The sequence below is a fragment of the Malaclemys terrapin genome, chromosome 1 (genome assembly GCF_027887155.1).
Source record: "Malaclemys terrapin pileata isolate rMalTer1 chromosome 1, rMalTer1.hap1, whole genome shotgun sequence".
NCBI lineage: Eukaryota > Metazoa > Chordata > Testudines > Emydidae > Malaclemys > Malaclemys terrapin.
In genome coordinates this window covers 244396349-244420297 of record NC_071505.1, presented here as the reverse complement: position 1 = coordinate 244420297, position 23949 = coordinate 244396349, and the positions used below count along the sequence as shown (strand labels likewise).

General features: G+C 45.2%; 1 protein-coding gene and 1 long non-coding RNA gene across 2 annotated transcripts in view; both read left to right on the top strand.

Moving 5' to 3' along the window:
- LOC128827420 (uncharacterized) overlaps nt 1-22784 on the top strand; it is a 33357-nt gene extending 10573 nt beyond the window's left edge. The window contains exon 2 of the long non-coding RNA XR_008442954.1: nt 22303-22784. This is a non-coding gene — a long non-coding RNA (uncharacterized LOC128827420). The remainder of the gene's footprint in view (nt 1-22302) is intronic.
- On the top strand, nt 126-4069 carry SOX1 (SRY-box transcription factor 1). The gene has a single exon (XM_054011266.1). It carries the CDS (start codon nt 863-865, stop codon nt 1961-1963), a length of 1101 nt encoding a protein of 366 aa, XP_053867241.1. The 5' UTR covers nt 126-862; the 3' UTR covers nt 1964-4069.
- Nucleotides 22785-23949: the final 1165 nt, after the last annotated feature.

The window sequence follows — 23949 nt, the reverse complement described above, 5'->3', positions numbered from 1 at the left end:
TTAATTACTGATAACTCCTCTTTACCTAGCAGGGCAAAGCAGGGTAGCCGTGACCCCTACTCTGGCCCCTCCCAACCTCCCCTCCACCCCCAGAATAGTTTATACTTCTCACCTCCGGACGTCACTCCTCAGCGCGCCATGCAAATAATCCCCCGCCGCCGCGTTCCGATTGGCCACGGCAAACTCATTTAATCCCAGTTCGGTGCGCGGTGTATGGCTGCTGGACTCCTCTCTCTGTGTGTCTCTCGCCAGCTCCTCCTCTCCTGATTCCTCCCGGGCAAGAGGAGGGAAACCACAGAGAACAAATTACTGTGCAACTTCTCTCTGGCTCTGGGGTTTTTTTTTTCTCCCCCTCCTCTCTATTTTCTTCTCCTCACTCTCTCCCTCTTTTTTAGTTATCGTTTAATTACTTTTTTCGGTGGCTTTTCCTCTCTCTTCTGCTCTGTTCACCTGGGAGCAGCGGACGCAAGTCACACACAAGCTCTCTAGAAGTTAGCAAAGAACAACAACAACAAAATAGCTCTATTAAGAATAAGGGAGAGAGAGAGAGAGAGGAGGGGTGTGCGTGTGTGTGCCGGAGAGAAAGAAGGACATTTCTGAGTGCTCTGCACACTCCTCCTCCTTGCAAAGTGAAGCAGCAAGTTTGCCTTGCACCTGTTTGAGCAGCTTGAATCCAGATCGCCAGCAAGCCTTGAAAGTGATTTTCAAAGGAGAAAGTTTTTGCCTAAGGTGTTGCCGGTTGTGCTCTCTCTTTTTTTTTTTTTTTTTTTTTTTTTTTTGTCTTTTCTCGTCCCTTCCTTCTTGGCTCTCTATGTTTGATATTTTTATGCTTGGTGCCGGTGGAAAATAAAAAGCTACTTGAATGTACAGCATGATGATGGAAACGGACTTGCACTCCCCCGGCGGAGCCCAGGGCCCCACTAACCTAACGGGCCAGACCGGAGCAGGAGGCGGCGGCGGCGGCGGTGGGAACAAAGCGAACCAAGACCGGGTCAAGAGACCCATGAACGCCTTCATGGTGTGGTCCCGGGGCCAGCGCCGGAAGATGGCCCAGGAGAACCCCAAAATGCACAACTCGGAGATCAGCAAGCGCCTGGGGGCCGAGTGGAAAGTCATGTCCGAGGCCGAGAAAAGACCCTTCATCGACGAAGCGAAGCGGCTTCGGGCGCTGCACATGAAGGAGCATCCGGATTATAAATACCGGCCCCGCAGGAAGACCAAGACCCTGCTCAAGAAGGACAAGTACTCGCTGGCCGGGGGGCTGCTCAGCGCCGGCTCGGCAGGGGGAGGCCCCGCCGGGGTCGGGGTGGGCATGGGAGTCGGGATGAGCCCCGCCGGGGTCGGCCAGCGGCTGGAGAGTCCCGGCGGCACGGCCAGCGGGGGGTACGCGCACATGAACGGCTGGGCCAACGGCGCCTACCCGGGCTCGGTAGCGGCGGCGGCGGCGGCGGCAGCGATGATGCAGGAGGCGCAGCTCGCCTACGGGCAGCACCCGGGCAGCGGCGGGCACCCGCACCACCCGCACCCGCACCATCCGCACCCGCACAACCCGCAGCCCATGCACCGCTACGACATGAGTGCGCTGCAGTACAGCCCCATCTCCAACTCGCAGGGCTACATGAGCGCCTCGCCCTCGGGCTACGGGGCCATCTCCTACGGCGCCCAGCCCCACCAGAACTCGGCCGCGGCGGCCGCGGCGGCCGCTGCCGCGGCGGCGGCTTCCTCCGGAGCTCTGGGCGCCTTGGGCTCGCTGGTCAAGTCGGAGCCCAGCGTGAGCCCGCCTGTCACCTCGCACTCACGGGCTCCGTGCCCCGGGGACCTGAGGGAGATGATCAGTATGTACTTACCGGCCGGAGAAGGAGGGGACCCGGCTGCGGCGCAGAGCCGGCTTCACTCCCTGCCCCAGCATTACCAGAGCGCCAGCACGGGGGTCAATGGCACGGTCCCCTTGACACATATCTGAGACGGGAGGGAAGGAGAGGGACAGAAACTTGCATTGAACCCGGCTGAACGGTACCTCTGTCTGCCTGGCCGCCACCACCACTTCCCTCCCCAGCGCACACACCCCGCCGGCTCCCTTTTTGTACAGAAAATGTGTGGATGTTCTTGTAATAATAATAATAATAAATAATAATTAATAATGAGAAAAAAGGTAATGATTGCTCTAATTACCTTTTTTAGGACTAGTTTCTCAAACTAGTTTTTGCGTTTTAGACTGAAATTCTGTGTTTTATTGAGACTTTTGTACAGTATTTATCATTCATCCACGAGGCATAGAGCGTTTTATTTGCTAAAGAGAAAAAAATCACAAAAAGACAAAAAAAAATAAGAATAATCACACAAAGATCTAGGCGATGCCAACTTTTATACCGCAGAAGCGTTACCCGCTTCTTCCTTGGATCGCTTCTTGTGTAGGCTTTTTATTGCCTAATTAAGACAAAGTTGATGGGGAAACAGTTCTCATTTATTACACATGTACTAAGACAAATCCAAAACCACACGTAAAAGTTTTTGTAGATGTTATTGCGGGGGTTTTATTTGTTCGTTTATTTATAAAACTTTTTTCCCCGACTGCAACATTATTCTTGGTTTTGTAAAACTTTATTGTACCTTTATTTTTATTTTTTGTTTTGTTTGTTTTTGTATGATTTCTTGTAAATGCATTGTGAATTAATTTTTATTTTAGGCGTTACGAGGGAATTGTGTATATAGTTTACTAAAAAGCCTTTCTGCTAAAGAAAATTCCTAAGGATGCGTTCGTTGAATACTGAGTTAAATAAATTTCAAAGTGGAAAAAGTCACCTGTTTTTTTTTTTCAATAAACCCGAAAGGTACTAATTTTATACGCATGGTATGCCTTAAAATATAACCGGTAAACCTAGAAATTGAAAAGGAATTTAAAAAATATGATCAGAAAATAACAGAAAACAAATCCCGTATTGTGTTTAGATTTCTCACCATCTATATAAAACTGAAGGGATGAAAGTAACAAAAGTGGTGTAGCTTTTTTTTAAAGATTATTTTAATAGCTGTTAAGTATTGTTAAGAAGGCGACCTATTAAAATACTTTCCATAGTACTCATGGTTCATTTTGTTTATTTTATTTGTGGAACTGACTGTCCAAACCTGGAGTGACTTCATGGCTAGGAAACTTTTCCACCTTGAACTAGGTTAGGGGCTCTTCTCAGGTCTGGACGGTCTGCCTTCCCTTTCCCTCAGATTTCAGACTGGGGATCCCAGCAGCGATGGGAAATTGGAAACCTTGTCCCGGAGGGATGCAAAGGCTACAGCATGTGCACAAGTTCTTCTCCAATCACCACAACAATTGCAAGAGAAACTGATTGGGTTTGAGTGTAATGAAAAACAATCTCTGTACCAAAAATATTAAAAGAAGTCCTGGCCCTCCCAACTCCCCCGAGGGGGCTGCAAACAACGCTGGACTTCACACACGCACACACACACACACACACATACACACAAATCCTGTGTAACTGGAATGCAAGTTCTTAACAACTGGTGTGAAAAGCTGTCAAGCAAAAATGATGTATTTGTTCCTAACAGGATCCTGATGTTGTTTAATGCTTTGAAAAATGATTATATTTTTTTCTACGTGTTTATCGGTACCTTGCGATATTCTGGAATTAAAAGTTTGCTGTAAACTTCATTTAATAGTAACGACAGCACTCCGTATTGCATTTAAAAATCATATTGTAGCAAATAAATTTTGAAATTAGTCGTAACATATTTAAACAAAAAAGAAAAAGAAATATTTTAACATCCAGAGTGGAAACATCGTTACAGCAGGCTTTAGAGCATCTTTTTATTGCTGGTGAATAAGTAATTTATCCATCCAAAAATGGGGCAATGTTAGTTGGTTAATAAGGAGCGGGTTCGGTCCGTATTAGAGATTGCACTTTAACTATAATGCTAACATGACAATTGACATATGTAACTCTTTGGAGTCATTTTGATAATTTTGTTTAAACCACTCATTCGTTAAAGTGATTGCGAAATTTTACTGAAAGATGTCTATTGATTTCTAACAAGGTAATAAAAATCCTTTTTGTAACTATTTGGATCCTTTATTAAACCGTTGTGTGTGCAGGTTTAGATTTTCAGCAGAGGAGGTTTGTGAAATGTTCAGTGTACAAACACCGCACACACAAACCAGTACCTTATGGGAAAGCTCTGTAGTTGTGCTCCTTCTAGCCAAGCATGATCCTACATCTTTCTAATTTAAAATAATCACATCTGTACTTTTAAATATGCAGAATAAATTGAGTACCTGTTGAACTATTTCTTAATACGACACACACATACACACACATATTTCTCGCCTCGTGGCGCAATATGAGTGTATATGTACACGCGTGTGTTTATAGGGGTGTATATATATTTAAAATGTTTGGTGCACCCTTGATACATGCCCTTTCTCTAAGAGTTACAGAGTAACTGAAGTTCCGATTTATTAGGGGGGAAAGAAAATAAGCCACTAAATTTGCATAAACAAAATATAATTTGGAAATGCTGTTGTATGCACTGTTCTACATATTAAAATTATGTAATAATCCTTTTTGGGAAAATAAACATTTGAACAGTTCCAAACTAAATATAGAACGATTTCCATCCACTCTTGGTGAGATTTTTCTTTTCTTTCTTCCTTTTCTGCCCCCTCACTCTTCCTTCCCCTCCCCCATTTAGCATTAGCCCTATAAATAATAGAAATATCTGCACTTTTAATTTATCGGGATTAAAAAGAACAACCCCGAATACAGTTAAATAAATTTCCGAGATATTCCGAGCATTCCTTTCAAGGGAATAAAATCCTCTCCATGAATGTCAAAGAGAGAATTACATGATTATGTAATGTATTATCTGCTCATGGTTTATTGGTTTTGCTCCTTTGATTTTTTTTTTAAATCGTGTGTGGCTATAGACAGCATCTACAAGCAATATTAAAACAACTTTGTTAGGCGGAAAAATAGGGTTAGGTATGGTAAAATAGTTCATTTTTCGGGCTCTTTTCTTTGCAAGTTATATATAAATGAATAATTTAATATGCAGAACTAAAGATAGGTTTAAACGATTTATGGATTAAGTACTTTACATCAAAAATGTATGAAATGTTCATCCTATAACATGATTGACAGAGCTATTAAAATCACCTATATGGACGAATTAAAAACTACGCATTTCGTTTTCAGTAAAGGAGGAAATTCCAGGCACTAAAAAGAAGGGGGCGGAGGGGAGAATATCGTTTGTACTGAGATCTGTTATATGGAGCTTGGGGGGGTTGGATTCAGGGCTTCCCCCCAGGGGTAGAGATGCAGCTCTGCCCCCCACCCCTGGACACTGCTGTCCCTCTCTTGGCTCCTGCCTCCTGGCCTAGCTCCCGCCCTCATCTAGACCTCTTAGGGGAGAGGGACCAGCAGGATCGGAGGCATAATTTGCTAAGGCTGGGGGGCGGCGGTCGATTCTTTCTAAACTTCAAACGAGAAGGCAAACTTGGCCTTGACTCGCAGCTCTTTTCCCAACGGTTGGGGGTGGGGGGACTCGGAAGCCCGGCTAGCTGGGGTGAGGGCAGTGCTGGGCTCTGGGGATTAGGGTTTCCCGCAAACTCCACTCCCCCCCTGGGGGGGAGGGCACTGTGCAGGAGCCCGAGGGCTGGTAAAAGTGGGGGAGGGACATTGGCGACTGAATACGCTGAGCTCTTGGGGGAGATATCAGGCTGTATGAAGTGGTCCGTTCAAATACTCTCTTTGGAAAGGGGGTGGGTCTCCAGAATCTACCCGCAAAGCTGCGGACACCCAGAGCAAAGCCCCTCGATCGCCACGCCGGGAGAGGAAGCCCGAGAGATGAGCCAGGCGGCTGGGCGCGGACCCTCCCTCCCAGCTGTGCTACCTCCTTCAGGCAACATCAGCCCTGGGGGGGGGGGGGGGGGGCGCTGAGCGCTGGGCCGCGCTATAACGTTTTCTTCTTATTCAGAAAGTAGACCCCTCCCCGGAAACCCCCAGCTAATCCGGGTGGGCGGCGGGACACAATAAACTGGGACTGCACCACCACCACCGGCATCTGCTTCAGTGCTTTCCCTTCACCCTGCTTTGTGGCGTGATTTGCTGGGGGAAATGAGGTGGCCGCTCCTGTTCCTGCCCTCTCCCATTCCCGTCCACCCTGCGGCCCGATCCCTCTGCCGACCCCCGCCCACTCCCCTGCCCTCTGCTCCCCCTGTTCTGTTCCATTCCTCCCTTCCACTCCCTCTCCCCCCAGACTTTTTCCTTCCCTTCCTCCTCCCCTAGCCCCCGCTCATCTCCCCCAGTCCGTTAGAGCTGCCCCCTTCCTTTCTCCCCTCCTCCCCCTACCTTTGCTTTCCCTCTCCTTCCCCTTCCCCTGCCCCCCTCCCAGCCCCACCCCAGAGCCACATGGCAGAGTGGTGGGCGGGGGGCGGCTCTCGCAATACCCTCTGGTTGTGCGTGTACTCGGGGCAGGTGCTCGTGGGCAAGGAGCCCCCTCCAGGCGAGGCCCAAGAAGGAGGGGGAGGGATCACCTCGGCCTTCAGCGCAGCAAACCAAGGCGCCACAAGTGGCTGCGGCTCAGCGCTGCGGCGGCGCGGGCCGCTCCAGCCGGGTGCCAGCAGCAGGGCTGCTGCGGCTGAATGACGAAAGGGGCCGGCGGGAGGGGGGCTGTTTGGAGAGCGCGGGATTAGCGAGCCCTGACCTCGGGATCAGCGGCCAGTCAAACCCATTTACACTCACCCAGCGGAACACTGACGGCTCCCGCTGCAGCAAGCGGCCGGCCGGGCAACAGGTGAAACCAGCGTCCCCCCGCTGCGCCGGCGTGGGGGCGGGGGTCTCGGGGGAGCGGGAGGGTGGGAAGAGCCAGCGCCGCGGAGGGAGGGAGGGGACAGGAGGCCGCTGGGCCCGGGGAGGGTGGGACGCTGCCGATCGCAGGAGGGAGGAGGCTGGCCCGGTGTGGGGAGGGGCACAGGCCAAAGCCGACGGGCAGAGGCACTCCGGGAGTGAGCCATGCGCTGCCTCTTCCCGTGATGTCGTATTTGGCCCCAGCTTTTCCTCCCCTTTCCCCGCAGGGCAGCAGATGAAAAGGAATCTATGTTCCCACCCGGCGGAGCGTCCGGAGTGCGGCTCAGCCACCCGGGAAAGGCCAGGGCCGGCATGGGCCAGGGCGCAGCTCCCGTGGCCAGACAGCGCCACTCTGTGTTTCACGTGGGGATCTGCCACCTCCTAGGTCGGGCAAAAGGTCTCCGAAGGAGACCAAAACTCACTCCGTCCATTCAGTGCCCACCCACCTGGACTCCTCCCCCGTCCAGAGCCGCACGTGCTCCTGGAGGGGGTTTGAAGACGTGCCAAGGTACACGTACAAAAATGCCCCTGCACTCGCGTGAGTGTGTTTGCGCGCGTGCAATTGGCATTTCCACGCGCGGAATAAGGCGGCGTCTGCACGCGAAATGACCGCGCGCCCCACCGCCATTGCCGAGCTGGCACGTGCAGTTCTGCCGCTGACGTGACTCAGACTCCGCTGAGACCTCCACTGTGCCCGCCCGCAGTATTTCTCATGGACTTCTCACTCGGCCTCCAGAATTGAGATAGCCCCAACAAAGACGTACAGTGAGCAGGAGACAACCTTGAGGAGCAAGCACAGCCTGGGCAAAACAGGAACTAACGCCGATGAATTCAATCATCCTTGGAAAGAGTCTCTTAAGAATGTCCCGTTCCACTTACAGTGAAACTACATTTATCTTAAGGGTTGGCACCATGCATTGAGAGGGGATCCCCTTGCATGGCCTTTTAATCAAACAGAACTGGTGCCCACTCACTCTGATTTACATTCTTTACCACCTCCTGGGCTTTATAGGAAGGAGAGACCCAGATCAGCCCTGGAAAAGTGCAACTCCAGTTGGGAAGAAGGAAGGCGGTCACAGCTGGTGGTCACAGGGGTATATGGTGGTCCGTGGTTGAACTGCACCCCGGGGGGACCAGAAGAATGTAGGTCCCACATCAAGGGAGCCCCGCATAACCCAGAGAACAAGAGTGAAATGAGCTCTGAAAAAAAGGAAAAACGAATCTCACAGGAGGAATAGGGGTAAACAGTCTCACAGGGCTTGGATGAGGGAGGGTACGGGGGACCCAAAGTCCAGGGAAATGCAGCCCTTGCAGGGCCTGAATAAGAAAACGGAACCTGAACAACTCGATTTCTTGCAGTTCGTGTGGGGAGAAAGGGGTCTCTACAGGCCAAAGGAAATTTCCGGTGACATGGAAAGGGAGTGCTCACCAGGTGGAATGGAGACATTACAGAGATAGGGGGCTAGATCCTTTACTTGTTTACATTGTCAGAGCTCCATTGAAATCAATGAAACTATTACAGTTTACACCAGCTGAGGATCTGTCTCAGGGATCCCTTGCAGATTAAAGGAAAGTAGCTCCAAGAAGACAAGAGAAAGGAGCTCTGCAGAGAGGTAAGTATTTAACCACCTCCAAGCAGACGGGTTTGATCCTAGCTTACGTCATCACCTCTAGGAAAACAACAAGGAGTCTGGTGGCACCTTAAAGACTAACAGATTTATTTGGGCATAAGCTTTTGTGGGTAAAAACCTCACTTCTTCAGCTGCATAGAGTGAAAGTTTCTCAGCTCTCTATGAGCTAAGATCAAGTGTAGCTAAGATCAAGTGTCAGTAGTCTCTTGGTCTATCCAAGGCCGTGATCAAGTGTCTTGATGTTTTTGGTCTTTTGGCCTCGAGATGAAAACCTTGTCTTTGCTTCTGGGACCTTGAAGTGAAAAAATTCTCTAAGTTATATACTGACACATGGAGAGCAGGGAGTTACTTCACAAGTGGAGAACCAGTGTTGACAGAGCCAATTCAATCAGGGTGGATGTAGTCCACTCCCAATAATAGATGAGGAGGTGTCAATTCCAGGAGAGGAAAAGCTGCTTCTGTAATGAGCCAGCCACTCCCAGTCCCTATTCAAGCCCAGATTAATGGTGTTAAATTTGCAAATGAATTTTAGTTCTGCTGTTTCTCTTTGAAGTCTGTTTCTGAAGTTTTTTTGTTCAATGATAGTGAATCTGTAATAGAATGACCAGGGAAATTGAAGTGTTCACTTACTGGCTTTTGTATGTTACCATTCCTGATGTCCGATTTGTGTCCATTTATTCTTTTGCGGAGGGACTGTCCGGTTTGGCCAATGTACATGGCAGAGGGGCATTGCTGGCACATGATGGCATATATAACATTAGTAGATGTTCAGGTGAATGAGCCCTTGATGGTATGGCTGATGTGGTTGGGTCCTCTGATGGTGACGCCAGAGTAGATATGGGGACAGAGTAGGCAACGAGGTTTGCTACAGGGATTGGTTCCTGGGTTGGTGTTTCTGTGGTGTGGTGTGTAGTTGCTGGTGAGTATTTGCTTCAGGTTGGGGGGTTGTCTGTAAGCGAGGACTGGCCTGCCCTCCCAAGGTCTGTGAGAGTGAGGGATCATTTTCCAGGATAGGTTGTAGATCATAGATAATGCGCTGGAGAGGTTTTAGCTGGGGGCTGTATGTGATGGCCAGTGGTGTTCTGTTGTTGTCCTTGTTGGGCCTGTCCTGTAGTAGGTGATTTCTGGGTACCCGTCTTGCTCTGTCAATCTGTTTCCTCACTTTCCCAGGTGGGTATTGTAGTTTTAAGAATGCCTGATAAAGATCTTGTAGGTGTTTGTCTCTGTCTGAGGGATTGGAGCAAATTCGGTTGTATCTTAGGGCTTGGCTGTAGACAATGGATCGTGTGATGTATCTTGGATGGAAGCTGGAGGCATGCAGGTACGTATAGCGGTCAGTAGGTTTCTGGTATAGGGTGGTGTTTATGTGACCATCACTTATTTGCACTGTAGTATCCAGGAAGTGGATCTCTTGTGTGGACTGGTCCAGGCTGAGGTTGATGGTGGGGTGGAAATTGTTGAAGTCCAGGTGGAATTCTTCAAGGGCCTCCTTTCCGTGGGTCCATATGATGAAGATGTCATCAATGTAGCGCAAGTAGAGGAGAGGCACTAGGGGACGAGAGCTGAGGAAGCGTTGTTCTAAGTCAGCCATAAAAATGTTGGCATATTGTGGGGCCACGCAGGTACCCATAGCAGTGCCACTGACTTGAAGGTATAAGTTGTCCCCAAATCTGAAGTGGTTGTGGGTGAGGACAAAGTCACAAAGCTCAGCCACCAGGCGTGCTGTGGCCTGATCAGGGATACTGTTCCTGACAGCTTGTAGTCCATCCTCATGTGGAATATTGGTGTAAAGTGCTTCTACATCCATGGTGGCCAGGATGGTGTTTTCAGAAGAACACCAATGCATTGTAGTTTCCTCAGGAATTCGGTGGTGTCTCGAAGATTAAGACAGCAAAAGAAGGGAACCTGAAATACGGAGCTGAAGTCATTTTATTTCCCAAAACATTAAAGAGAAGGTTTTTTAGCGTGGGAATAATTTTATTGCCCAGAAAGACAAGGCCCGCAGTGGTAATTGTTTTATAGCAGGAGACTTCAAACTTCAGACTTGGTAACGGAAACTGACTGCTCCAAAGAATATAATGAAATATTTGTCTATGTGGGAAATATGCAAGGGAAGCTACCTAACAGAAGTTTTGAGGCTGTCGTCATGACAAAAAATGTTACTGGTTTTGTGGGAATTGGAAACTATTTTGCAGCTTTGCGGTTGGATCAGGAAAACGCTGGCGAACTAAGGATGATGGGTATGTATGGTGGGGATCATGCTAACATTGGGCAAATTGGCCTGCGTTTGCCTGAGGACTAATGCAGTACTTGGACTCAAATTGCCTCCAACACACGCATGGAAGGAAGAGCGGGAAACAAAGTCTGATCGCTGATGTAACACTTCCCGGAGTTTGCGAGCAGCAAGAACAGGGGGACGTTGAAACTACATGTCTTAGACGGTAGCTAGAAAATCAAAACTTTGGGAACTGGTGGCATCTATGCATCAAGTCTGAGACAGTTTGGGATGCCATCTGAGCAGTTTCTTAAGGCATTTCTCTGCACCGTATATTCAGTAGGAGGCACATTTCAAATGAAGTCGTTGAACTCTCCTGACGAAGCATGTAATTATGTTGGTTGATTAATATGATTCATTCCAGTTAACACATCCAGTTCCTACTGTTCCCGCTTTCAGTATGGGTATCTCCCATTCATTTGGAGAAGAAGGGGTCAAGGATTCCCACCTAAGGAAGTCTCCTTTAGCAACCTGGAAAAGAGACTCACTGAAAATGAAGAGAAAGAGGGAAATATCTTAGATAGTCCAAGATGTACAATTGATAGAGGGAGAACATAACTCTGGAGAACGGGAAGAAGTGCAACTTCGACCAGACAGAAGGGGTCCTGCAGCGTGCAGGGAAGTGTGCCTCCTTCTGGAGGAAAAGACTATGCCTGGGCTGAAGAAATAGAGCAGACACCATCACGAGGAAACCTAGACTGGAACTAGGGCATTTAAAAAGTTGAGGCACTGTCACCAGGAGGGATGAGAAAGTTACTCACCTTGCAGTAACTGAAGTTCTTTGAGATGTGTGTCCCTGTGGGTGCTCCACTCTAGGTGATGGTGCATTCCGGCGCCTAGAGTGGAGCACCCACAGGGACAGCACTCGAAGAAGAAGAGAAAGTTACTCACCTTGCAGTAACTGAAGTTCTTTGAGATGTATGTCCCTGTGGGTGCTCCACTCTAGGCGCCGGGTCACACCGTCACCTAGAGTGGAGCACCCACAGGAACAGCACTCGAAGAAGAATGAAAGTTTAGCAAGGGATAGAACTCTCCATAACGACTGGAAACGAGTGGCGAACAGCGACAACCTAGGTTCTGGGTGGGATAATTTACCAAAGGGTGGGGGGGAAATATGGAAACCTTTGTTTTCTGGGCCACATTATATTGCACACATTTCACAAATATTCAGCTCTTTTTTGAAGGCGGAATGCATACAGAGGAATGACATAGAAAGACTATTTTGCAAGAACTTTTTTTCATTGGTTTGATCTTAGTTAGGTTTGCAAAATTTAATGGGAGACTTCAAGTTGAGAGTTTGCAAACTGTCTTATCTTAAAAGAGACAACGGGTCCTGGGAAGAAAGGTGTAATTTTTCAATCTCAATCAAACATACCGCGCTAATTGGAAAAAGGCCAGGCTCTGGGACACTCCAAATCACATTAGGTGTAAATACTCTCTCTTTCTATCTCACAGAGAGAGAGAGAGAGAGAGAGAGAGAGAGAGAGAGAGAGAAACTATTTCTCCCCTTTAGAAAAAACTTGAGTAATCAATTATCAATGATCTGGTTGGCTAAACATATTATTGAAGTGCTTCCTAACTTTACCTATACCTAAGAGCAGACAGAGAGGTTTGTTTGGAGAGTCTACCATTGAGTCACTTCATGGCTCTCAGTCAAAGGGTACGTAGTGCAGGGTAGTTGGAATTCTTTCCAAATATTAGAATTGGAATTTAGAAAATGAACAGGAAAAATAAAACTCCCATGCAATGAATTTACTTAGACCTTTAAAGGGGAGATTGAGAGAGAGAGAGAGAGAGAGAGAGGATGAACACTAGGTCAAGAAGCATCCTTGCAGAATGAAAAGTTTTCCAGCTAGGAAAGCTATACTGGGAAAGGGGATGAGTGTATATTATAGCTAGGCTACCATTCCCCAGCAAGATGCAGATCCCAGACGTAGTGAGGGTGTTTAGCTAGAGATAGGTAAACAGCCAAAATAATTCACAGAAAAAAGTATAAACAAACAACAAACAACAGTGTGTCGCAAAATATCATTAGATGAAGAGGAAGGCCTATAAGCATGCAATGATTCTCAAACTGGGTACTTGGTAATCCACAATCTGGCATCAAATAACTAGTTTAGCATCTAGCAATATATGAATAGGAAAGGCGAAGAAAAATAAGCATGCCAATTACATTTTTCGAAACATTCTTGTGCTGAGCATCCAGTTAATGTGCTAACTTTAGATAGCTGGAAACCATGGCTAAGAAAGATGCCATTAACATTTAAACTAAAAGTTCCTTTTAATACAGCAACGCATAGGTCAGAATCTAAATAAAGCCTCTTTATTTGTTTTCCTTTCAATCCGCAGCGGCAGGAGTAAGCCACACATGATTTTCACGAATCTAACATTCTAGGAGCTGTAAAGTGAGCCTAACTAGATAAGTGGTCCAATGTCAAGATGATAAACATGTCAAAAGATCCAAATACTTAAGATATGAATACCATGTATTTCTTGACAAAAAAAGAGGGATAAATTCATAGACAAATTTACTGACGTTAGATTTGTACTGTTGTTGTAAAAGAGACATTGCAAACATTTGAAGAAGACGCAGGAAATACCCATAAAAAGGTCTCTTGCTATTTGGCAAAATTGTTGGACTATAGCTGGATTGGTACTTTTCATTACATTTGAACACAAACGCCGTGTATTTAAAGGAAAACTTCAGTGTAAATTCACCAGCTCGTTACTCCTTTAATTACTAACGTGCTGTATGTAGTATGTTCTTGTTCTGTACATCTCTGTGTGTTTATAATTGAAAGTAGCAAATGTTATTTAAGAACTCTCTTCAACTTTTCTATTGTACCTCTGAATGGAAGCTGCCATTTTCCTGCTAACAGGCACGAAATAAAAGAGGATAGGGGAAAAAACTTGTTCTGCACTGAGATAATTGGGTACAACACTGGGTTTGGATTACCACGTTTAGATAAATTTCAGTGCAGTGTAACCTCCCCTAGCTGTACCTGTTATCTGAAACTCCCTGTTTAAAATCGGGTCATGTCCCTAGTGTCGATTATTTACATTGAAAATGAGGTTGATTAGCCAAACCTTGGTTGTCAAAAGCTATTTAATGTCTCCAGTTACATTAAATATAGAGTTGAGAATGAGAGAGAGAGAGAGAGGTAAGTTTAGCTTTGTTTTAACTTAACTTGTATTTGTGTCCTTAGGAATGTCAAGGAATTTCACATGAAAGCATGAACTGGCCCCATCCATCTCTGCAGGGCGCCTTCCATCCCTGCGAAAGACCTCTGTCCCATCACCCTCCCTCTTCAGCTCAGCATGTCAGACTCCACAACTCCTCAGAGACCAGGTGGAATCTTAGTGCTCTTGGCTGGTGAGATCTGGAACAGAGGTCGGACTGCAGGGGGTAGAATTCTGAGTTGAGAGTAGGTGAGGTTTAGTGTCGAGGTTCCACTTCAAAGTGAGAGGGAGGATGATGTGGGCCAGTGGTCTAGCCTGGTCCGACAGTACCAGACTGGAGAAAGGTAGTGGGAGTGCACAGATTGAAAGCCCGCTTTCTTTCAGAGAGAGGCACAGTTTATCTGACTTCGTCTGAAATTCCTGGCCCTGGCTGTAATTAAGCTCAAATCCGCATTCTAAATCCAGCACTTTTCCTGTTATCTTCTATATAGAATGAGTTACTTCCTTCCCTGATTTCCTATTGACTGGCAACAAAATAGCAACTCCCAGGAACTAAGTTTTTACCTGTCTTTTTAAAATAACGATAACAATATTTCCTGCTGCTTTTGAGTGAAGTCAGTGAATGCTGGAATTTGGACAGAGCACTGGAGTTCTCCTTTTAAAGAAAACCTGCTAACATGTGAGACTTGTGACTAGGATACATTTTTCCTGTGCATAGAACACAAAATAGAAACGTTAATTTAAATGGACACTTGAAAAAGAAACAAACACATTCGCAGGGTAATCTTGCAGTACAATAAAAGGCCACGGGAAAACTCTCCTGTTAAATGAATAGCTCCATTAGGTCAATACCTTTCCTTGTATCGAATCAAAGATACTTCAAATTATAATAGCGTTCTCTTTAATGTTACATCTTAAATATATACATTTCGTATGCGTTTTACAGACTATTGCTGTTTTATCAACACAAGAACAATAACACAGGAGGTGCAGGAAGGAATGCTGCTGCAAGATTTGCTACTTGGATAATTTCTTCAAGGACAATTTCTTTCCAAATAGTGCCTAAGGAGACACAAAATCAGAATTTAGTGTATGTTAGCATAATCTTGTAAACTTCAAAATAAACACAATCCCATAAATACTATTCTCAAATCGTCCAAGCATTCTGGAAACTTTACAATACAATTATTGCAAAGTACTAAGATCACTACCACTGACCCTTCAACCATACTGCACAAATATTGCCAAATTGAATTCCCCTATTATTTCTCGGAGCCAGCAGACTGCGGGGGCGGCGGCGCGGGGGAGGGGGGGCGGGAAGAAGAGTTCTTTTTTTTTAAAGTGAAAGACATTTCAGAAGTCTCTAGGAAAACGGTCTAAAGCTAGATAGATTAGTATTGTCTCTTGTTCAACCTACATGTCTCCTGCAGGTTATTTTTTCTCTAGTACAAATGTAATTTAATAGCCGAGGTTGATATTGTTTCACTTTCAGCTATCTGCTCTATACTCTGGTCTCATTCTACACTAGATGATTACCTTACTATCCTATATGCACAATTTAAAGGGAATTACCTATTACTTCAATTATTTGTTTCTTATCAACTGATGTTACACTACAAGGATTTGCATTGAAAGGACACAAAGAAGGAGCAAGTCATGGCACATTGCCAAATAAAAGAGTAATGTTCTGGTGAATTTAGACTAAATAATTTACTGCTATATAAAAGTGGAAAAGTGGAAGGTGAACCCTTTGACCAATAAATCTCTTCTGCATGTGAAACCCTTATCTTGTCCCCTCCAATATATTCCACACTAGGAAGCCATCATCATTGGCTCTGGTTTGTTATTTGTAAACCTTGATCTTCTGCACTCGGTGTCCTAAATATGGATAATTAGCATCAGTTTATCACGCCTCTGCATATTTTCTCTTCTCTCCAAACATGCATGCTTCTATTGGCTGCCATTCTGTCACAGAAGATTATGGAGACAGATTGCAGAGAATGAATGTGCTAAACGAGATTAGGAAGGAATAGAAACAGCAACTTGGCCAATAAATTCCTCGTGAGAGCCTTATCATACAATTACACGTTGACTTGTTTCACACTCTCCCAGCCTCTTAATCCAACGCCCCCACCAAGAATAAAATTTCACTAATTTCTGAATTACTGCATAGCCTCATGACTTGTCACCGAGAATGGCTGGAAGAAGCAACACGGTTGAAAATAGCACATCAAACTTCCAAAAGGAAAAGAAACGTCCAAGGCAGAAATAGCTGGAGGTTTAAACCATTTGTAGGCATAGTTAAAAGTGTTCGAGCCTCCACCGTTTACGTGGCAAGACTTCACCACGAAACACTGGCGCCTTTGCTTTTACCTCCAAACTTTTGTTTTAAAAAAGATACCGAACTGATGCTGCTAAATTGTTTAAAATTAGCGTTTGCTGCACTGAAATATTACTGCTAAACACTGTACAGAGGTGCCAGACAGCTAGTGCAAAAATACTTACTTCCCTTACTGTTTCTTCAACGTCCCTGAAATTAATGTCGTCGATTAGGAATAGGTTAAGGGTATGGTAACTGTTGGGACAATATACTGTGCAGTTACAAGGAGTAGTTGCCCATTGAGATCTTAGGGAATGGTTAGAACCAGTGAAATGGATGAGATCTTTTCAGTGTGGATGTTATAAACCATGACTTCTATTATTTAATATTAAAAATAAAATCAACCCACCTATGAAGGTAGGGACAGTGAAAAAAAAAATCTCAAATTTTTAAGACACTAAAGAAGTATTACTCACTCCAACCCAGAACATGTATACGTCTTGCATAGCGATGCTACTGTTTGTGGTACTGTTGTTTTAGTTATTTTGGATACATGGAAGGAGAGAACAAACAAAAAAATCAGAAGTCCCGTAGAGACGCCCCCAACTCAATGGAACTAAATTAAATACAATTAGATTGTGTCCTACAACTTGTTTAATAGTTTTAGCAGATTTAAGATTTTGGCAACTTTCTCTTATTGTAAAATGACTGCTCTAAGGAGACCTTAGCTGTATGAATGGAGTTATTTTTCAACCTAAAAGTGAGTCGATAGCTGCCTACACATAAGCCAGACCTTCAAAGCATGAGTTACTATGAAAAAGTAGTGCCAAGTGCTTTCAAGTTGACTGGCACCATTTATGCTGCACGTTATCCCTATGTCACGAGATGCTGAATAAGTTTAATGCAGCAAGAAGTTATATTTTAATTACTTACCAATAACAAGAGTAGAGTGGTTTCCAATCAATAATGAAGAAAAGAAAATACAGCTATTTGGGAACTTTTCTTAAAACATCTAATCCCGGTGAAAAAGAATAAAATACTCTATACAATATATTGTATCATAAAACTCTACCGAAAATAAATGATACAGGAGTGAAAGTTGCCACCTTTGGAATTTTGGGTAACATGGCATCCTGAACTGCAAAACAGAGCGTGCATACCTGTTGGTCAGGCCCCTTACATCAGTGGGGACTGGAGGGAGGTACCATCTTACCCTCGGGGATAGTATCTGTAGATACTTTGCTATAAGTGAACAATAAATTAAATCATTTAAAAACCTTTCCTGCAATTATATATCTAGAACCAGGACAATGGGCATGTATGGAAACGCCTGTCGCAACGTCCCTGGGCCCCTAACACGTCGAATCAAAGAGGATTTTTTTTAGATGAGTCTTACACATTGTACAGCTTTTTAGCGGTTTGTTTGTAATTCAGCTTTCTCTTACTTTCCCACCGATCCTTGCCCAGGCTTCCTTCCCCAAGTTGCAGCATGTCCACGTGCAAAATTGTCTACAGCTGAGGGTCACCTTCCTCCATAGCCTTAAAACCATAATGTTGCTGAAAATATTGAGACGCCTGACCTGGGGAGGGGTGATACTAAGTGAGGAAGCCCCGATACCTGTGTGTTACAACAGCAGTCTTTGCAATCTGCCATCACATAAAGTGATATTAACAACGTTCTTCCCCCCACACACACACACTTTTTTTTTTTTTTTTTTTTTTTTTTTTGTATATCCCCTGAATTGGTTAGTTACATCAGGGAGAGGCGTTTGCCATTAATCTGGGAACAAACTGCTAACCTCGGTGACTGGTATTTTAGCTTTTCTTTTCTCACTTTTCTTAGTGTGGGGAAAGCAGTAAAGCTTGTGTGGACTGATTGTGAGGGGCTCTGCTGGAATTTGGCAGCCCAAAGGCTTGGAGAGCAGCCCCATGCTGACTCCTATTCAGCGGGCCAGTTTTCCGCGAGCTTTGGAAGTTTCACTCAGCCGTGCACTCAATGGCTTCACAAAGCTGATTACAAGCTTCAGCGCATTCCTGAAGGAGCCAAAAGCGACGCAGGTGCAAACGAGCCGAGGGAGCCCCTTATCCCGGTGACAGAATGGGACAAGCTGGGAAAGGCTTGGACCACACAAATCCAAGGCTCACCAGGCAGCAGCAAGCCTGCCTTGGGAACCGGGGGTCATTATCCGCTCCATTCAGCGGGGACCCAGAAGCAGCAGCACGTACCAGCACTGGGGACAGCTCCCCAGTCCCTCTGTCCCAGGAGACAGCAGCAGCTCTTCACCTGACACCTCCTCCCAGTTTATTCCAACCGCCTTCCCTTTAAACTAGCGCATAGCTGCTACCTTGGGTCTATTCCTCAGCCTCCTTCCGTCTCCCTATTGTAACTCAACGTACAATAGCTTTTAGCCTCACAGTATGAAGTATCTATGCTTGTTTTTCTTTAACCCAACACACATGAAATCTCCCTCCTCTCCCCCTCCCCCTCCCTCCTTATATAAAATATTGCTCAAGGATCTAACTTGAAATCCAGCATGGAAAATGAACTGATCCTAAATGGCAGCCTCTTGATTGAAGCTCCTTAACACCACATTTTAAAGTGTGTCTTTTAATGGGGCATTTGAGGGAGAAATAAGCAGATCCTGCATCGGTCTCCCCAGCCCTCTAAGTAAATCCAAGTCCCATATAACCTTACTGCAACTGTCAATATCTAGTCATTGTTTTCCTATACAATGAAAGCAGCCCCCAGTCCCTGGCCTGCCTCCTTCCCGAGTGAGGGTGGGGGTGGGGGTGGGGGGGTGAAGGAGTCGAGGAGGGGGCTCTTTCTTGGCTGAAATGAGGCGCTGTTGGATTTTATTTGGGGTTACTCGGAGACGCACCCTCTCCCCCGTTTCTGATTCCCCTTGCTTTTCCCTCAGCCAGGCGAAGAAGCCGCAGTTTACTTTGCGGTGAAATTAATTACGGCCCTTCCCCGCTATCAATTACTGAGAAATCAGCCTTTCCTGTAGAGAGGAGGAATAATCAAGGGGCTTTCAGTCTGGGGAACCTCGGACTCGAGCGCGCACAATGCAGCAGGGGAATTGCAGGACTGCTGGTCACTAGTTTCATATGCAAATAGGACCAGCCTCCAAGTTACTAGGATGATTTCATTTTTTTTTAATGACTGTATTATTGTGTTGATTTTTAACAAGTCCCCCTCCACATGCCCTCCCTTTTCTTACAGCGAGGGGCTCCTTGTTGCTACCTCTTCCTTGGGGCGCATTTTCTCCTGGTTTAGCGGCTGTCCCACCTCCATGTTAATTTCGCCCCATGGAAATGAAGGCAGACTGGCGGGTTGCTAATATTAAAGCGATCTCCCAGTCCCTGGGCTCTCTCGCCCTTGCAGTGGCCATGCTCCTGCATGATCGTGGTGTGCTCCTGGCATGGCAGAGGCATGAAATCTCCCCCTCCCTTCCGCCCAGGCCCTCCCCCTCCCGCTGAAACCCCCAAGTTCTCGTTGTCTTTCCTGTTTGCAGACCGTTGGGGAGGCAGGCAGCGGTGCATTTGCTTGTGTGGAGCACACCGCCTGCAAGCGGTTGCCTTGGCAGAAAGGTGCAGCTTTCGGATGTTCTTTTGTCTGATAACTAATTCAAGTTAATGCGATCTTTATGTAAAGCTAACAGCGGATAATTGTCTATTTTCTAGCCAACAATCTCCATCACAATCACTTATCTGGAAACCTGCGGTTGTATTAATCGCTATATTCCCCGAGATAAGCGTCTCTCGAATTATCAGTAAACACTAGAGGGAAATTAAACAAACTCCAGAGCCACTTAAGTTTCTTCTGCAGCTTTAACCCCATCCATTGCGGGGGGGGGAGGTAAACAGAAAATCTGGGACCTAAATACAGAGCTAGGTCGCAGTAGATGAGAGGTAGGGGTACAGGGGAGATGGGCCTGATTTTGTTTGTTTGTTTTAGGTGACTTTTGTGTTTGAGAAATACAGCAGCACCCCTCTGTTCAGTGTCTGGGGCTCTGCCTTTTGTAGCACGTGGGGCTTTACAGGGAATTCTTGTAAATCACGTAATTAAGTGTATTAGAAGCTTCGGGGAGGGGGGAAGAAGCTAGGAGATAATGCATCGAGGGATTAAGAAAAGTTGTATGGCTTTAGTTGGGTTATACCAAGGAGAAAGGAGTCCCTCCTTCTGAAAATTTCCATATTAGCAAAATTTTGGCAATATTTATACTAGAGAGTTATTTAAACCCCAGGAGAAAAAGAGCGAGAGAGTGAAACTACGGTGGGAATATGTTTTACTGCTTAGATCCCATCAGTTCTGTTAGGTGTAAAGAAATTATAGCAAATTGTTCTGGAAACCCCTCAAGGGAAAACATACTCGTATGGCAAAGATTTTGTCTTTTTGAGATGAAGTCAAAACAGCAGTGTCGAAAGAAATTTATTTTAGGGGTAGGAGTGTGTATGTGTGTGTGTGTGAGAGAGAGAGAGAGAGAGAGAGAGAGAAGCCTGGGACAGTACAGGGTTTTCAACTTTTGAGGAGGGGAATGCGGTTTAATCCATCCTCTCCTCAATCATGACCCTCGCAGATAACCGCTTTCTATCTGCTAACTCAGAACACAGCCCCTTCATTTTTCTGGAAAATAGAGGATTTCAGAGTGAAGCTGCGCGCTGCTTATTAATAATCACCATCACACTTAGCATCTGTATAGGGGCTTTACATGTTCATACCGCTTTAAAAACACGAATTAATTAATCTTGCCATTTGGTTATAGAGCAGGCAACAAAGAACTGTAAAACATGACTTTGTCCTATGGTTACATTTATTTATAAGCAAACTTTTACATATAAAAGCCTTTAATTAAGCAGCTGTCTTTTTGGCCGGGTGCGGGGATAGAGGGGGAATAGATACTTCTGTGATATTTTTATATGTAAAGGCATAATGTTTCCATTAACAACTGATTAGGTCTTTCTAAATATACTAGAACTGCTTAAACTCTGCGGTTGTTTGTTCCTCTTGAGCTGCAGGTTCCCAGGGTAGCTTTTTCTTATGGCATTTGAGAGTCATCCCACTTCATCTCTCACCTGAATCTTGTCATCTCTGCCATCTTGAAGTGATCTGTGAACAATGCAGGTCCCTTGGACAGCCCAAGCTGGTCAATCAGGCAGAACAGACTATGCAAATGGAATGGAAAGGCGAAGCGATGGAGAACACTGGCTCCCATTGTCTTGAGAATTTCAAAGCGAAGCCCAGCTGCAGCAGCGTTGCTGTCTCGGACCTTGGTTGCTACTCTAATGTCATCATTGCAAAACATCAGATTTTGAAAACTATACACTCTGAATGCATGAGCAGCCCTCGGCAAAGATTTAACTTTTCCATAACACGTTTGTGAGTCACAAAAACCTAAGGGAAGAGGTGGGGGAGGAGATTCGAGCACCATTATTTGATAAGATTCATAGTTTCCTCTTATTATTCAATCATATACTATTAGATATCTGTTGTGGATCTGATGTTAAATGTCCTTCCCCTTAGTTTTGTTGCAACGTGCCCCCATTTCCTGGTGCCTCTAGAGTCAAATCAGTTTGTCGGTTCTCTTTAACTTAGTTTATATTGTGCTTTAGCAGTTTCTGAGGAGATCTAACTAGCTTGCTCCAGTCTTGGAAGCTGCTAGTGAAATATTTCTTAACTCTTTGCTTGCAGTTCTTAAAATATGTAGAGCGTTTCGGGGTCAAATAGTTAGACTATGTCTCTGCAAGTAATTAATACAGAAACGTAGTTATGTTTTAATGAAGGCTTTGGCATTTTTGACCAACCAGTTTTTAATTATCTTAAATAGCTGTCCCTATTAAATATACATTAAAGCCCTGTTTAAGATCTTTAGTTTCCAGTGTGAGGACCACAGTTAAATTCCTTAGATGCTACATGAAAATTAAACTTCATTTTATTAGAGTTTAACGCGGTTGAATTGTTAATGTGTATTTTTTTCAAGGACTAAATCGCTGAACATGTTTCACTTACAATTTCTTTTCCTTTTCTTTTGCCTTTAGATGACTTTTGTGATCACCATGTGGTTAGCTGAGGAAACGCCTCTCTCATACGCCTTCATGTCAGGAACTGCACCTAGGAGTACACGTTTATGTAGCCAATGTTTTTCCCCTCGTTTTCTCAGTTATCTTTCAGGAACTAATGCACATGTATATTGACTATATTACATTATTAAATGGTGGAATGCTCACACATTTTAATGCAGACTTTAATTTAGACCAGAGTATGTTTAGTATTTACATGCGAATAGGGAAGAAGTATCATCTTGATAAAACAACTAATCTTCAGTGAAACCTAATCGTATTTTTTGCAGTAGCATATACATTTCAACTGACCTTTTCTGTTCTATACCTTAACTCTTTTACTGTAAAGGAGGTGATGTTTTCATGAACAATACGAGTTCCAGGAAAGGGTTCAGACAGGTCTTAATACTGAAGTTATCTAGGATTAAGGAATTGCTATTAAAAGTCATTAGCCTGTTGAATTTACGTCTCGTCGTTTTCAGACTAAAGTGACTGTGGCTCTAAGAAAAAACTAGATGGGATTACCGGAAAGAAAAAAAAAAACCCAAAAGCAAATGAGATCATTACATTATAACAGTTGTGTCCTTTGATCTTCTGGCTGCAAGCTTTTCAATTAGGCAAAGAGAAACCCGTTTCCAATCTTTAGTACACAAAATACAAATTATGGTTTAAAAGGCAACCAGAGAAAAAGTCAACATAAAAGCCCAGTCTCATGAAAATAACCAAATGCGGAAAGGGAGCACACAGCCCTCCACTCCTCTAGCCCATGCCCATGTCACTGATCATGTTTAAGTGGAAATTGTATATGTTTTAAATTCTGCACCGTTTCTCTCAAATAGATTCCCGGGAGGATATCTCCCCAAGTCCTTTTTCTCCACAGTAAAGCTGAACACTGAAAATATAAGACATGCAATATCCGCACCCAGTTTACTTCCGGAAGATGCCCTGGGTATACCTCAGCTCCCGCTGGCCTTAGCTAACCCGAAATGCAGACAACCACAGACAGCCAATGCTGTTTACCGGGGAGGCTCAGAGTCCGGGTTCCAGCTCCAGCAGGGATAACTTAGATATTTTTTTTCACATCTTAGTTCTACACGGCTGTTTTTAGCCCGATAGCTCAAGCCAGAGTCAGCTGACCCGGGCCAGCCGCGGGTGTTGAATTGCTGTGTAGAAAGACGTACCCAAGTCCAGCCGCTGGGGTTGTTTTCCAGTGTAGAAATACTCATTAGCCAACAGATAAAGCGATGTTTCCATGGGACCATCATAGGTGCATGGGCCAAATACTCTGCTGGCAAACCAGCGCAGCTCTAACTGGAGCTCTGCCACTTGACCCTAGCAGAGAATTTGGCTTCCTAGTTAACAAGTACGTTGGGCAGAGGGGAAGATTGCAGCTGATAAAGAGGCTCAGCTGTCCCTCCACTCACATGTTGTCTCTTATCTTGCTGGTCAAGACCCCTCGCCCCCCCCCCCCCGAACCCCCACCCCAGGAAGGGAACTCCACTGAAAGGCCTGCCCAGGAACCTGGCCAGTCACTATAGTCTTTAGTATTATTTTTTAAAACTGGGCCTTGGCCGGCCACCTTTGGTGATGTGCTGGTTTCTGTTTACACTAGAACCCCGAAGCAGA

Bases quoted from the DNA above. Each gene is read 5' to 3' on its own strand.
- SOX1 (XM_054011266.1), top strand. From the start codon at position 863: ATGTACAGCATGATGATGGAAACGGACTTGCACTCCCCCGGCGGAGCC.